The sequence below is a fragment of the Pongo abelii genome, chromosome 2 (genome assembly GCF_028885655.2).
Source record: "Pongo abelii isolate AG06213 chromosome 2, NHGRI_mPonAbe1-v2.0_pri, whole genome shotgun sequence".
NCBI lineage: Eukaryota > Metazoa > Chordata > Mammalia > Primates > Hominidae > Pongo > Pongo abelii.
In genome coordinates, this window is record NC_085928.1 from 143,439,970 (window position 1) to 143,455,830 (window position 15,861).

Genomic DNA, 15,861 nt, shown 5'->3' on the forward strand with positions numbered 1-15,861 from the left:
TGCACAGATAATATCAGCCTCATCCTGGAGGTGAGAAACCTGGGGCCCTGGGGTTCAGCCACTTGCCTCGCATCACACAGCTGGGAGGTAACGGAGCTGACATTCAGACCAAGTCTGTCTGATCCCCAGGCCTCTGAACTAATTTGCTGGGTTGTAAGCAAAGAGGGTGGGACCTCAGTTTAGTGCCCCAGGGCGTCATCAAGTGCTACATCAGGACCTCACCCCTCCCCAAAGCCCTCTTGAAGCCGGTGACTCACAGATGTACAGGGGCGAGTTGCTGGGCTCTGAGAAGTCATCCACATAGGAGATCCCAAATGGCTGAATAGGCACTGTCCCGATGCCAGCCAGCAGCTGGGCAACCACCATCAGGCCCCACATGCTGCTGGTCTCCTTCTGGGGGTTCTGGGTGGTGCTGTGGCACTTACTGGGAGGCAGGTCCTGCCAATGCTTCTGGCAGAGCTCGGCCTGCAAGCGGCTGTTGTTCCCTGCAACGAGAGTGCTTGCTGGTCTCCACCACCCTGGTCTCCTGGTTCCACTGGCTGGCCTCCAAACCCGGCCTTTCTCCCAGGCCCCTTGGGGAAGGACCAACTCTGGCCACAGGCTGTGCTAGCAAATGGGACACGGTTCCTAAGGACCACATCCTTCTGTCTGGCCAGCAGGAGGGACTCTAGAAACAAAGGTGTGAGAGAGAGGTGGAATGTGGGCTCCCCGGCCCCAGGAGCTGCTACTTCTCAGGTGGAGAGGAATCTTCCTCTCGTGAGTGTTCATGCCTTCTCCATGGGCACTGGTGGGGAGCTGAGCACGGAGAGGTCAGTACCTTCATCCTTGGAGGAAAGGGGCACCCAGCTGGAAAAGGGGGAGTCCAGGGTCAAAGCCCAGGCCCGTCGGCCTCCAGCACCTTATGCTCAGCCCTGGGGCCCTGGGCCCCCAGGGTTCTCTTCAGCAGGACAGAGGTCATGCTGTTGCACTGGGTTGGTGTCACCTATAACCTGGGTTGCATCCCTGGTTGTGACTTCCAGAGCCTTCACTTCTTAATGAGCCCAGCACCAAGTCACACTGGAAGACCTACTGCCAAAGACATTTAATATCCTTACCGTTCCGGGGAAGCTCCCAGAACTTCTGATGCTGGAGGGGCTTTAAGACCCTCTAGTTCAACCTCTCATATTACAGATGGGGTAGCTGAGGCTGCTTCTCGAAGCCCTTCTGTGAGGGTCCCAGACACCCTGGGTGAGGCCTGTGGGCACTGTGGTTCCTGTAGCTGTGGCCCTTGCCAGGCTGGGCCGCCGCTTCCATGCCTCTGTTTTTAATTTGGCCCACACTAAGCAATCAGCATTGTCAGCTCTCCAAGGCCTTAGGGGTTCTCGAGGGCTCCTTTCCATGAGATCCCCTTTTCCTGTCTCATTCAGGCTAATGGAAACCACTGACGTCATCGATCTCACTTGCTTAACACTAATGGGATTCCGTTTAACTCTCACTTGTGCTACCCTGAGCTAGGTGAGCCTAAGTCCCACAGAGAGGAAAACTGAGTGCCGTAGACTAGCCCTGCTCCTCACACCGGACTCTGCCGGTGCTGTTGGGCTCAGGGCTGCCCTGGATGGTGGGGCTGGGGAGAGGGGTCTGTGCTCTTCATTGCCCTTTCCCCTTTCCCCAGTCGCACAAGCCTCGTCCAGCCTGGCCCCACTGTTGTCTGCCCTCTATGGTGGTGGCTATGCAGGACAGATTTGAAAGTTGCTATCATGGGAGCTCCCCCATCAGTCAGGGAAGCCTGTCCCAGGAAAAGGAAAGGAAGCCAAGGCGTCTGTTTGGTCAGGGTCCTCTAGACCTTCAATAGTTGTGTCCGTGGAAGGAAGCATCCAGGCAAGCAGCCAGGGACTGTGGTCAGGGTCCCTCTGTACCTCCCTCTTCCCACTCCATGTTCATTATCCTGCCTTTCAATGCAGAATTCAAATAGAGTGGCCCGACCACATGGTGACATAATATGCAACCTTTCAGAATTGGGGTGAAAATATAGCCTTTTTTTACACGGAAAGATAGCTGGAACAGCTTGTTAGAATAAAAAAATAGTAACTAGTAGTTTGGAGAAGAATATGTTCCCTAATTTATAAAACGTTTGTGGACTACTTGAATATGCAGAGAAAACCTCTAGAAGATGATGGCTGTCTCAGGGTAACGAGATTGTGCTGATCTTTTTTTATTTGCCTCATTTATTTTGTAATTTGTCTGAAATGAACACATTTCTTTTGTGTTAAAAGAAATACTTTTGAAATAAAGCAACAAAGTTTTTAAATTCAAGGTTTTTGTAAATAAATATATCCAAAGCTTAACAACGTCTCTCCCATTTCTTCTTTGTCCCATTCCTATTGCCCTTCTTTCTGCTCTAGGTTCTAGGCCTGCAACAGTGGAGCTGAGTCTCTGCCCGTCCCCACCAACCACAACCCACTGCTGACATCACCGATCTCGCTCACTTAACACTGATGGCATTCAGTTTAATTCTCACTTGTCTGCCCTGAGCTAGGTGAGCCTAAGTCCCACCACAGTCCACCACCACCTCTCTCCCCTGTGGAGTGTTGGGCCTCTCTCTGATTTATAGGCTCTACTGTAGAGATCCAAGTCCTAGCACCAGAAATGTCAAACACCCATGTACTGACTGGGCCAGGCCCTGTGCCAAGGTTGTGATGTATGTGGTCTCCTGCTCACAGGGGTTATTGTGAGCAGGAGACTACATAAGACCATACCTAAGTGGCTGGTTTGGGGGTAGAGCTGGGATCCGAACCTGCATGTGTCTGACTCAAAGTCCAAACTGCAATCAAGTCTGATGGCAGTTTGAAAAGACAGAACACACATTTTTCAAGGATGGAAGAACATGACATGGGAAGATTTCCTCCATCCCTAGCCACCTTCAGACATATGAGCTCTCTGACCTTTGTAGGTGGCTGGGACCTTATACCTACTTCCTCTCAGGAAAGGGGCTGGCTGCTGGGATGTGTGCTAGAATCTCGGACAATAAGATGAAATAAACACTGTACAGGGAGTTAAGAAATTGGCTTTATCCCTAGGTAAGATAAAAATTGGTTTTATCCCTATGTATTCTTGAGCAAGTTTCTAAATGTCTCTGAGCCTTAGTTTCCCTTGGCTTAGAGGCCATAAGGTGGCTAGATAGATTCTCTGTGTCATTAAAGAGGTAGAAGACTATGGTTCCAAAAAGATGCCCACGCATGAGAAGTCAGACCCTGCCAGTCCCACACCAGGTCTAGTGGCTGTATCTGCCGTCTTGAAAGAAGGCTGGTGCAGCTCAGTGATGCTGCAAGGGTCCTGAAGCACAGAATTGTAAAATGCTACTGCTGAAAGACCACAGGGGCTGTCTGGCCCACCCTCCCACTCAGGAATCTGTATCAAATGGACCATTTCCAACACCCAGAAATGGGTGTGGCGCTGGCCGACTCCTGCAGATCCCAGGGTGAGGTCAGGGTGGCTCTGAGTGGGCAAGGCTAACAGAAGTTGGAAGGCCTGGGTTGGGAGCCTGGGACCCAGATTCCTATGACCCTGAATTTGTGGCTGTCTATGTTGGTGATTTTGACTTTGAAAGCTCTCAGAGGATTCCAGGGAAGGACCAAGCACAGCAGAGGGTGAGAGGCTGCTGGTGGATCTGGTGGGCAGAGTGTTAAGCCTCACTGGTCACTCCCCCAGTTCCCAGTGTAGCAGCCAGACAGGACACCCGGGGCTGCTGCCCCAGGTGGGTAAGAGTTTATATGCACAGGCTATGCTGGTCTTTCAAGGGAGCGAGGGACAGGTAACATGGCCCCATGCTCTTCTCAAGACCAAATAGGCATGTAGGGGAAAGAGAGCTAAGCCAGCTGCTCAGCTTGGGAAGTGTTCAAACATTTATACAAACCCACCTGACCTGGCATGGCTAACTGACTCAACGCAGCTGTGCAGTCACTCAAAGAAATCAACACGCACACTTCTCTGCTAACTTCTCTGTGCCGGCTTTGGCCAAACTGATGCATTTCTGAAGGACCAACACATACTTTGCGTCCATAAATAAAAGGGCTGCTGCTACATTTCCAAGTGGGTATTTATTTCTGAAGATTCAAACAAATCTTGGGTACACTGTGTATGGAGAAATGAACAAAGTCTGAGTTCCCTAAAACCTCAGGTTGTTGTCATTCACAAGTGTGCTTGGCTGAGCCATTCCCCTCGGTGTGACAGTGGCTCTCTGTGGCACATTGTCTCATAGGCTGCAGGGTGGCAGGACCAAGTCTAAGTTATATGGGAGCACGGTTTAAAGCAAATCACAGTACCTGGAAAGAGATGCAAAGAATCAGCCTCTGTTCCCAGTTCAGCCACTGAAGGACCATGCCTAGATGCCTAGGTCTGAGCGGCTGCCCCTCAGCAGCAGTATGAGTGATACCTGGGTCACAGGGGAAAAGGAGAACATGGAGTCCTGAAAAGGACCTGGACCCAGTTTCATTCATTCTTCAGTCACTCAGTTATTTAGTCGATAGTGGCTGTGGGTGGGCACTCTGCTTGGGTGGGAGATGTGGGCATGACTGAGAGGCACAGGTACTGTGCCTAACAAACTCTTTGGTCTACTGTGGTACCCAGAGCATCAAAAAAGCACCATAATATTGCTTTATCAAATCAAAACTACAATGAGATATCACTTCATACCCATCAGGATGGCTATTACCAAAAAAAACAGAAAACGAGTGTTGGCAAGGGTGTGGAGCAATTAGAACCCTGTGCATTGCTGGTGAGAATGTAAAATGGTGTAGCCAACGTGGGAAGCAGAAGGGTGGTTCCTCAAAAACTGAAAAATAGAATAATCAACGCTGGGCGCAATAGCTTGCACCTGTAATCCCAACACTTTGGGAGGCCGAGGGGGGCAGATCGCTTAAGCCCAGGAGTTCGAGACCAGCCTGGGTAACATGGCAAAACCCTGTCTCTACTAAAAATACAAAAAATTAGCTGGGCATGGTGGTACGTGTCTTAGTCCTACTATTTGGGAGGCTGAGGTGAGAGGTTGGCTTGAACCCAGGAGGCAGAGACTGCAGTGAGCCAAGATCGTGCCACTGCCTGGGCGACAGAGTGAGATATTGTCTCAAAAAAAAATAAATACTAATGGGCTGGGCGCGGTGGCTCATACCTGTAATCCCAGCACTTTGGGAGGCTGAGGCGGGCAGATCACGAGGTCAGGAGATCGAGACCATCCTGGCTAACACGGTGAAACCCCGTCTCTATTAAAAATACAAAAAATTAGCCGGGCATGGTGGCGGGCGCCTGTAGTCCCAGCTACTCAGGAGGCTGAGGCAGGAGAATGGGGTGAACCCGGGAAGCGGAGCTTGCAGTGAGCTGAGATTGCACCACTGCTCTCCAGCCTGGGCGACAGAGCAAGACTCCATCTCAAAAAAAATAATAATAATAAATAAATAAACACTAATAAAGATAGAATCATCATATGATGTGGCAATTCCACTTCTGAGTATATACCCCCAAAAACTGAAAGCAAGGACTTAAAGAGATACTTGTACCCCCATATTCAGAGCACCATATTCCTGATAGCCAAAAGGTAGAAACAGCCCAAATATTCATCAACAGATGAATGGGTAAACAAAATGTGGTATATGCAATGGAATATTACACAGCTGTAAAAAGGAAGAGAATCCTGACACATGCTACAGCACAGATGAGCCTTGAGGACATTATGCTAAGTGAAATATGCCAGACATGGAAAGACAAATGCTGTGTGATTTCACTGAGATGAGGGATCTAAGAAGTCAAATTCATAGAAAAAGAAAGTAGAATGGTGGTTGCCAGGGACTGGGGGAGATGGGAATGAAGAGTTAGTGTTTAACAGATACAGAATTTCAGTTTGAGAAGATGAAAAAGTTCTAGGTGTGGATGATGATGATGGTTGCACAGCATTGTGAATGTACCTTAATGCAACTGAACTACACACTTAAAAGTGGTTAAACAGTAAACTTTATGTTATATATATTTTGCCACAATTTAAAAATATTGCCCAGGACATGTGAAGCTGGGACAGGGTGCCAGGGAACATATGAGAGAGGCAGCAGACCCAGTGTTGTAGGAGAGGACATTCTGGAAAAGGTTTCTGGAGAAAGTGGCCTCTGAACTGAGAAGAATCGACAGGCATAGATAGAAGATAAGGGTGGGGAGTGGGGAGGTGAGGAGGAGAGAAAGAGCGTGTGGAAGGTTTCAGAGGTGGGGGTGGTACATTCCACAACATGAATAATGTTCAGTGAGGCTGGCGCTCAAATACAAGTCCTCCAGGGTGAGGCCTGGCTGCCCCTGGAGGGCTTGTGCATGACGGGAAGGGGCCTGGATTGTATCCTAAGGAAAACCCCAGAAGGGTGAAAATCATGAGGGGGCAGTGCAATGAACACACTAGAGGGCTTAGGAGTAATGTGCAAGGCCCTGTCAACTGAGACGGGTAAGGAGGGGAGTTGATTCCATCAAGAAGCAACCGGTGCATACTATGAGGGGCAGGGCTTAGTGACTGCGAGGATAGTGAATGCATAGCCCAGAGGGTGTGTGCGTAGACACACAAGGCCAGGCTGCTGTAGGATAGCAGGGGCATGACATGAGAAACATCACCGGGGAAAGAAAGGGCCAGAGAATGTGTGGGTTTTTTGAATGCTAGTTCTTGATTCTACTGATTCTCATTAATTTACTTAAGACACATTTATTTGAACATTGTTGCTGACTTGACTAGCAAAATCATTTTTTGCAAGGTATTTAATGGTCATCAAAGATGGCAAAAACATGAATGGCTTATTAAGTCTTCATACGGCATGTTGCCTGCTGCACCACGGCCACAAAAATCCTCATGAAGTTCATCTCATGCAGTGTTCAGGAGGTGAAACTTTCTGGGGATTGTTTAACTGCTACCACTAACTTTAAAAATGTCAGATTACATGTCAGAAACTGCCTTTATTAAAATATGTATTTAAAAATAATCAATGGGCCCCAATTACATCCAAGTCTACTGAGTTCCTCTTGGCTTATTCTACATTCCAAATCGATTCAAGATCTTCCAAATAACTTTCTTCCTTATGCCAACTCAATAGGGCCCAAACCCATCCCACATCCCAGATCAAGTTCTGACACATGTAAAAAGGAAACAGCAGTTAAATGCAACCCCGAGGTCAGTGCTGTCAGAGAAGCAGTGGCCCACTAACAGAACTGGCCTTATGCGGGGACAGGTGTTTATGTCAGAGACAGATGTAGTGTGGGCTTCCCAGACAATCAAGCCTGAGATACCCTTGGCAGTGGGCGGCCCTGGCTAGCTCACTCTGGTCAGAATAGAGTCTTCTAGAATTTATTTTTATTTTATTTTATTTTATTTTATTTTTTGAGACGGAGTCTCGCTCTATCGCCCAGGCTAGAGTGCAATGGCATGATCTTGGCTCACTGAAACGTCTGCCTCCTGGGTTCAAGCGATTCTCCTGCCTCAGCCTCCCAAGTAGCTGAGATTACAGGCACACGCTACCACGCCCAGCAAATTTTTGTATTTTTAGTACAGACAGTGTTTCACCATGTTGGCCAGGCTGGTCTTGAACTCCTGACCTCAGGTGATCCACCCTCCTCGGCCTCCCAAAGTGCTGGGATTACAGGCGTGAGCCACCGCGCCCAGTCAAGTCTTCTAGAATTTAGAACATTAAGCTCTTCCCTTATAAAAATAAGAGGACACACATTTTTAAAAAGAAAAAAAAAAAGGAGGACAGGGATAGGCGTTCAAGGGGCAGGAAGAAGGGGAAGAAAAAGACCTTGTATGAGCACCAACCCTGTGGGCAGCCTCTGATCTAGTGACATTGATAATGGACAGCCTCTGGCAGACAGAATGGGGGACTTGAGTCTCTTTGCACCACTTCACACCTCTCCTCCCTGGAGCAAAAACTCCAGCCTTTTCAGGAACTCGGGCACACATTAGGAAGAAGCAGCAACCTCTCATTGCTTCACAAGCACTCTAGTAAAGGCTGGAACACAGCTACTCCATGTAACTTATAGAAGCATGGCAGGTTAGAGGTTGCTAACTCTGACCTTTCCACCAAGTCAAATCCTGTGGTAAGGTCAGGAACATGCCTGCCTTTTCCTGCTACCACAACCTCCAGAGACTGCCTGCCCAAACACAGCCACCTGCCCCTATCTTGGAGGGGTCTGGAGGAGGGAGGGGAGTCTATTTCTTAGCCAGATGTCAGTCTGTTTCTCATCTTCCCCCAGGCAACCTTCTGGAAGGCTCAAGTTCATCGGAGCACATTTTTTCCCATAGGACACCAGAGGCCTGGCTTTGCCAGTCTAGTTTTCACAGGGCTGTGAAATGTTAACTAGAAACAGGCCGGATCTCTTCCCTCCTCCAGCTCCCCCAGCCCCACCCCACCAGCACGTGAGTCAATCCTCTGACTCACTCCACCATTTAAATATGCAGAATTTCAGTTCTAAATTCTGGAGCCTCAGCAGTTTTAGAAATGTAGGAGTCTCTGTCAGGAAGGTCTACTTCCCTAGAAAGGAACCTCCAGAGATGGGGTAGATCTGGGGCAGGCCAAGGTCTAGCCATGCTGGTGTTCAAAGCCACATGTTTCAGCGCTCCGTCCCACCCCTCAGGATGGCCAGGCTGAGGCCAGCCTTCCAGCTGTCAAGGGAATAAATAGTAAGAGGGCTTTGCACCAAGATCTAGAGCTGGTGTAGGGAGAGGACCCTAGAAGGACCAAGCAACAAGAGAAGGCCATGGCAAGAGGGGCTTTCCTTTGACTAGTCATTCTCATCATTCTAATAAAGCAAAGAGAGGAGACTGCTGCCAGGAAAGAGGAGGGCTCCTTCAAGTCACGGCTCTTAAGAGCCACCCATCCCCTCCCTGCTCAGAAGGAGACAGCTGTCATCTGGGAGTGTGTGGGTGAGTAGGGTCAAATGGGGAAGAAGTTAGCAAGCCCCAAACTTCAGAAGCAATCCATAAGAGAACAACAGAGAAAGGCAGGGGTGTTTCCAGAGAGTTATCTGGAAGCATGGCCAAGGTGCCAAGCCCTTAAACTATCAGCACGACTCCTGGAACCTCATTCAGAATGTTCCACTCTGAAGGACTTATTTCCTCATCTCCTAAATTCAGCTACTCTACAGTTCCTCCTGAAACTCTGGCAACACCCACTGGCAGGCTTGGAACAGGCTGTCCCACACTCACTCATGATCTGAGATCTCAAAGTCGATTGTAAATTGGGTTGTTTGAAAATCATAAATGATTGGGTTTCCAGTGTAGTCCACAAAGCCTAGTTAATCCATAATGCTCCAGTAATAACACGTGTTCTACTCCAGCTAAACTAAGCCTCCATTTATATAAAATGATTCCTATGGGCAAATGCACTCAGTTTCATCTTGGAAAACTAGGAGAACACAGTCTTCTGCCCCAGCGGAAAAAATGAGTTGACGTTGACAGTCTGGGGCACATTGTGGGGCAATGGAAGAAATTCACACCTTGAAGCCAGACAGATCAGGTTCCAATCTTGGCTCTACTGCTTGATAGTCAGAGGCCTCTCGGAATGAACCTCAGTGTCCTTGTCTTCAAAACAGATATAATACCTGTCTTACAATATTCTTATGAGAATTAAAAATAATGAGTATATTATAACCTGGGACATAGTGATTATACGATGAGATCGATTTTCATCCAAAGAGATGAGTAACTGTGAGAAACTCAAATAGATAAGGGAAATGGGAGGAGCTTGGAGACAGGCAATGTTGCCCAGGCCTTTAAGAACTTGGAAACTGGGTCCAGAAACTAGATACCAGTAAGATCAATGCTGGTCACCAGCAATGGATGGATTATAATAAAGTAGTTACAGGACAAGTGAGTGTGCTTGGAGAGGTTCACATCTGTGGAGGAAAAGGAGCTCAGGGCAGTGGAAGGAGGAACTGCTCTGCTTCTCTCTCAAGACTGGGTTTCCAAGACTAGTTCTGAGGCTGAGGTTGGATGTCCCTTCCCATACTGCCACCTTGGCACTAGAGGGGGCCTTAGGGAAAATGCCTACTTGTATTGAGGAGGCTGTGCTATGAATGAGCTGGGCACAAGACTGTAGGCTCACTGTGCACGCCCAACAAGGCAGGGTGCTATATTGCTGGCCAGGGGCTTTCTCTTCCACTGCCCACACCCCTACACCCTGGCCCAGCACATGGTCTGGCACCAGCACCTGGCTCGGCTCATCATCAGAGCTGGTTCTTTAGTGGATGAAGGGAAGGAAGACATACCTGAGGGAGCAGGATGCAGCTCAGAGCCATTTAATTTTAACATTCAAACAAATGTGAGTTTAATTAGTACTCCCCTACCCTGATGGGTGTGAGGTAGAATTTATTGTTCACAGATTTATTCAGTAAGCTGATGAGAAGCTCTTTGAAGGGGGGAAAAAAAACCATTAGCGGAGCCAACATGAGCTCATCAAAAGCCAGTCTTGCCAAACCAACCTCATTTCCTTTGTTAATGGGGCTCCTGACCCAGCAGGAAGCCATAACATGGTGTTACTTGATTGGAAGAAGGCTTTTGACAAAGCCTGTCATGACATCCTGCTAGACAATATGAGGACACACGGCTGGGGAGTCCTCAGGGAAAACTGGCTCAAAGCATGCCCGGCTAGGGTCCCCTTGGGCCAGCGTCACCCAGAAAGAAGCTGCTCTAAGTGCATGCCACTCAACACTTGTCACGGACTTTGGAGAAAGAAGGAAACTGCTTAAAAATGTGTGAATGACGTGGATGACACGAAGCTGGGAGGATTGGACAGTCCAAAGGCTGATAACTCAAAATTAGACCCACGGCTATAAGAAGGGACTCCAACCAAGGAGAATGATTCCTACAGGAAGAAAATATGAAGCTTGACCATAGCTTAAAGGAATTCAGCTAGTCAGCAGTTGGAAGGGTGATACCTGGCTTGGCACAATGTATGGGGACAAGTCCCTGGTGTTCACAATTCCAGCCTGTGAGGAGGACCCTCAGATTCAGATGTGAGCCTCCCTCTGTCTTCTTCTCAGGGAGACCACCCTGACAGCACCGCACTGGGCCCAGGCAGCTTGGGCCCCCAGAGGGCTGGAAGCCTTATTTTGTGGGAAAGAGTGGAGACCAGCAGCTCAGGAAGCAAAGGCTCTGGGCTATGTGATGGCTGTTTCCACCACGGCGGACTGATGGGCTGGTTCTGCGTGATTCCAGAACACTGACCTGGGCCTGATGGAGTGGAGTATAGGAAGACAGAATTCAGGAAAATCTAGGAAAATGAGTGACATGGGAGAGAGGGAGGGGCCTGCTCCCACAAACCATGACTGTCCACATCCAGGCAGCCTTGCAGTCCCCATCCTTGAGCTTCAGCTCCAGATGCCTGAGGGCAGTAGTGGGCCTGGCAGAGAGAACTGTCTGGTCCAGAGATTGGCAAACCACAGCCTTTGGGCTGCGTTCAGTTCCCAGCCTGTGTCTATCAATAAGTTTTATGGGGACACAGCCACGCCCACTTGCTTATCTATTGCGAAGAGGAACTTTCGTGCCGCTACAGCAAGGTTGAATAATTTCAGCACAGACCTTATGGTCCACAAGTCTGACATATTTACTACGTGGCCCTTTACAGAAAATGTCTGTTGACCCCTGGTCTAGTCCCATGGTGTTCAAACACATCAGCCACCAAATCTTCTGCAACCAATGCTTCTGGAGAAGCACAATGTATGAGACAGACAAAAGCAGGTGTCATCAGCACAAGACAACGAGAGGGGAGTATGGAGTCCCCTGCTCACACCTCTCCGCACTCCAGCCCCAGGCCAAGAAAAGGCCAGGAAGGAGCTCTCCAGAACATTCCAGAGTACCAGCCAGCCCCCTTAGGTCCTGGTTTGTGGGTCAGTCCTCTGTCACACTAACTTCTCTTTGCTGTTTCCCTCTTTTAGATTTCTGAGCCTCACATCCTCTCTGACTGTGTCCAGTCCAAGCTCTCAATCCTGAAAAGTCCTTTTGTTCCTGAAAGAAAGAAACTCTCCTTGTTGTTTCCAACCTCCTAGTGGGTAGCACGCTGCCCATTTGGGCCCAGTGGTTCCCATTTCAAGGCTTCAGGGCCACAGGAGATGCCTGTGCACACAGTCAGTGTCCCAGCTCTCCAGCTCTACTAAGTGTGGCAGGAAGAGCAGAAAGTTCCTCCCTGTCTCCCCTGGGGATGCTTGGGGCGCTCAAGGCATCTTGCAGGGAGGATCAATGGTTTCTTTGAACCACATTTCCCTTTTTTTGTGGGGCTTTCCCTCATTCTCAACACTGTTCCCGGGATGCCCAAAGCCACTGGAACAGTAGCCTGCTTTCCTTTTTACCCTGGATACTAACTCCCAAGGAGGCCATCCTCCTGCTATAGGTGGGCCCAAGACACGGTCTGCCAGCCTTCCTGGAGAAGCAACTCTCAGCGGAGCAGGCTGCAGCTTGCCTCCTGGACCCTTCCCCCAAGCAGACCTGTCACTCAGCTTCATTCCTGAGCAAGGGAAACGACCAGGCATGCCTGAGGGGCCACACTCAGGTCTCCACCAAGCCTGTGCTAGAGACGCAGAACAAGGGGTCCAGTTTCCAGGCAAGTCAAGGGGAGTTGTGCCTTGCCCAAAAAACACATGATAGAAAAGCCTGACAGAGAGTCAGCTACTTTTATGTCACGGCTCAGGCTCAGGCCTTCAGAGAGGCTGCGGCACCATCACCATGGAGCCCAGAGCTCTCCCACCAGTTTCCAGCCTCGCTCCTTCCTGGGCCTTCTCCACCGCAGTCTAGTGTTTTCTATCATTTCTCCATGTTTATTTCTATTCTTTCCTACACCACGCATTTTAAAAATGTTCCACATCAACTCTCATTAAGTTTTGTTCTGCTCATCTGTTCAGGGCTCTATTTCTCTCAGTCGAATTAATAACACCCATGTGTTTTGTGATTTTCTCTGTTGTTTATTTTCTCTTTCTTTTTGAGTTAAATAGATCCACTGGCCAGGTTGTGCAACTCCCACAAGGATGGTCCACTCCACCCTCCACCAACACATACACCCTTTCTCCTCCTTCCTTGCACATCTGCCCATCCCCACCCTCCAATCACCTACCACCCCACATGCTTCCCCTCACAGGCACCCCACCCCACCTCCATACCCCCACACACATGAACACACGCTTCCCCCTCACAGGCACCCCACCCCACCTCCATACCCCCACACACATGTGAACACACACTTCCCCCTCACAGGCACCCCACCCCACCTCCATACCCCCACACACTTCCCCCAACATGTACCCCACCCCACCTCCATACCACCACGCACACAAGTGAACACACACTTCCCCTCACAGGCACCCCACCCCACCTCCATACCCCCACACACTTCCCCCAACATGTACCCCACCCCACCTCCATACCACCACACACACATGTGAACACATGCTTCCCTGTCACAGGCACCCCACCCCACCTCCATACCCCCCACACACGCATACACACTTCCCCCGACGTGGACCCCTCCTCACCTCCACACCCCCCCACACATGTACACACACTTCCCCATCACAGGCACCCCACCCCACCTCCATACATTTCCCCCACACCACCTCTTCCCTCACACCTTCCCCTTCACATACACCCCAACCCTCACCCCACAACTCCACTCACACATCCACATACTTTACTCTCCTCTGCCTCCTACCCCAGTCCTTCCCATCCCCACCCACCCCCCACATCTCCACAGACACCTACCTCCCCTCCTCAGCTTCCTACTCATAGACATGCCTCCCTCACATACACACCTATACACAATTACCCACAAACAAACTCAGGCTGCCCAAACCACGGGTGCCCCTCTCGTTCCTCCAGGGCTTCCTAGCACACCCATCTTACAGCATAGGTGGGTGTTCACTGTGGAAAGGCTGAGCTCCCTGTCCTGACCAGTTCACTCAGGATCCCGAGGCTCCCCCGCCCTGTGCCTTCCCACCACCTTCTTTCCCAAGGACACCCTTGGGATATGCAAGCCCAGGTTGGGGATGGCAACTTCATGAATAAAGGACTGGAAAGTGACTCTTCCCTTTCTTTTTCTTGTCTGCTCCAAAAATACAGTCCTCCCCCGCCCCTCCTTAACTTCCAGGAAGCTTCCTGCCTGCGGCATCCATTGTCTGCGTGTGGGCAGACTTCCCTCTGGACTTGGCTGAAGGATCATTCACAGGTTACACCTAGTCCTACCAGACACTGGTTTCCGAAGCCCCTTCTCTTATCTCCTGGGAGGACTGGTCTCACGTTGGCCCGTTTCCCATAGAGGAAAACCTCTCCGTGCCTTCCAGACGTGCTCTTAGAGGCTTTGGCTGGATAGCTCGTCTTTTCTCTAAAGGCGCCAGGGCACATTTCCGGACCCCACTGACATTTAGAAAATCTAAATATCCATAAATGTCTTCATGGCCTTTTAAAAATTAGCAATTAGTTGTTAAAGGTCTCTGTGATTCCCAAAATGTTTAGCCCTTCTTTAGCTTTTTTTTCCTAAAACACATTGCTACTCTTCATTTCCCATGTTCGTTTCTGGAGCAGCTTTACTCCAAGAGGAAGGAATCAGTAATCAACACAAGTAATAGGTCTGAGTAGCAGATTTCAAATACCACAACAAGGGCAGGCAAATAGAAATATGCTGAGCAGGCCAGGCGCGGTGGCTCATGCCTATAATCCCAGCACTTTGGGAGGCCGAGGTGGGTGGATCACAAGGTCAGGAGTTCGAGATCAACCTGGCCAACATGGTGAAACCCCGTAGCTACTAAAATACAAAAAATCAGCTGGGCCTGGTGGTAGGCACCTGTAGTCCCAGCTACTCGGGAGGCTGAGGCAGGGAAATCACTTGAACCTGGGAGGCAGAGGTTGCAGTGAGCCGAGATTGCAGCACTTCATTCCAGCCTGGTGACAGAGCCTTGATTGCTGCCCAGGCTGGAGTGGAGTAGCATGATCATAACTCATTAAAGCCTCAAACTTCTGGGCTCAAGTGATCCTCCCACCCCAGCCTCCCAAGTAGCTGGGACTACAGGCATGTGCCATAATGCCTGGCTAACTTTTTTTTCTTCTTTTTTTGAGAGATGGGGTCTCACTGTGTTGCCCAGTCTGGTCTTGAACTCTTGGCCTCAAGCAATCTTCCTGCCTCAGCCTCCAGAAGTGATGGGATTACAGCATACCTGGCTTATTTCATTTTAATTTTACTCTCAGAACACACTGAAAGTCAAGGTATTCTTGCTCCCATTTTACAGGTAAGGAAACTAAGGTTCAGAAAGGTGAGGTAGCTTGCCTAAGAAGACTTGGCAGGTAAGTGACTGAGCTAGGATTCAAATGTTGAAGTCCATATAGAGTGGGGTGGGGTGCATGTCTACCCATCATACCAGGCCACACCAACACGAGGATCTGGGAAGAGAGCACAACAGCAACCTAAGCTTCCACCAACAGAAATCCTGAGGACTCACATGTGAGGATGCAGCAGGGACTGTGCCAAGGGAGGCGCCCTGCTCCAGAACAGAGCAGAGGACCTATGATGTAGACCAGAAAGAAGCTGCCTTCAGATGCCCCCAGGCCACCCAGCCCATAAGCTGTCACACTCTTCACAGGAAGTAAGATGCTTTCTCCTTTGGGATCCAGAAAGTCTACTAGTTTACACAACATCACATATGTATTGTCCCTACCATCGTGGGGACAAAAGCCACCACTTAGTGATTACTGCATGTGACAGCCACCGGGCTAAATTCTGAACAGGCATCTTCTCAGCCCCTGCAGTTCTACGAGGGCTATAAAATAGACACTCAGGGATGAACTGAAACTCAGAGCAGGGAGGAGGTGGCTCGAGCCCACTTGGGAGTTCC

The 15,861-nt window shown here is 49.7% G+C and overlaps 1 protein-coding gene across 1 annotated transcript in view; it reads right to left on the bottom strand.

Annotated features, from left to right (window-relative positions):
* The window catches only part of SLCO2A1 (solute carrier organic anion transporter family member 2A1), a 97,265-nt gene that overhangs the window by 21,946 nt on the left and 59,458 nt on the right, over positions 1-15,861 (bottom strand). The window contains exon 4 of the mRNA XM_054552655.2: positions 258-485. Within this exon, the coding sequence (XP_054408630.1) occupies positions 258-485 (228 nt within the window). The remainder of the gene's footprint in view (positions 1-257; positions 486-15,861) is intronic.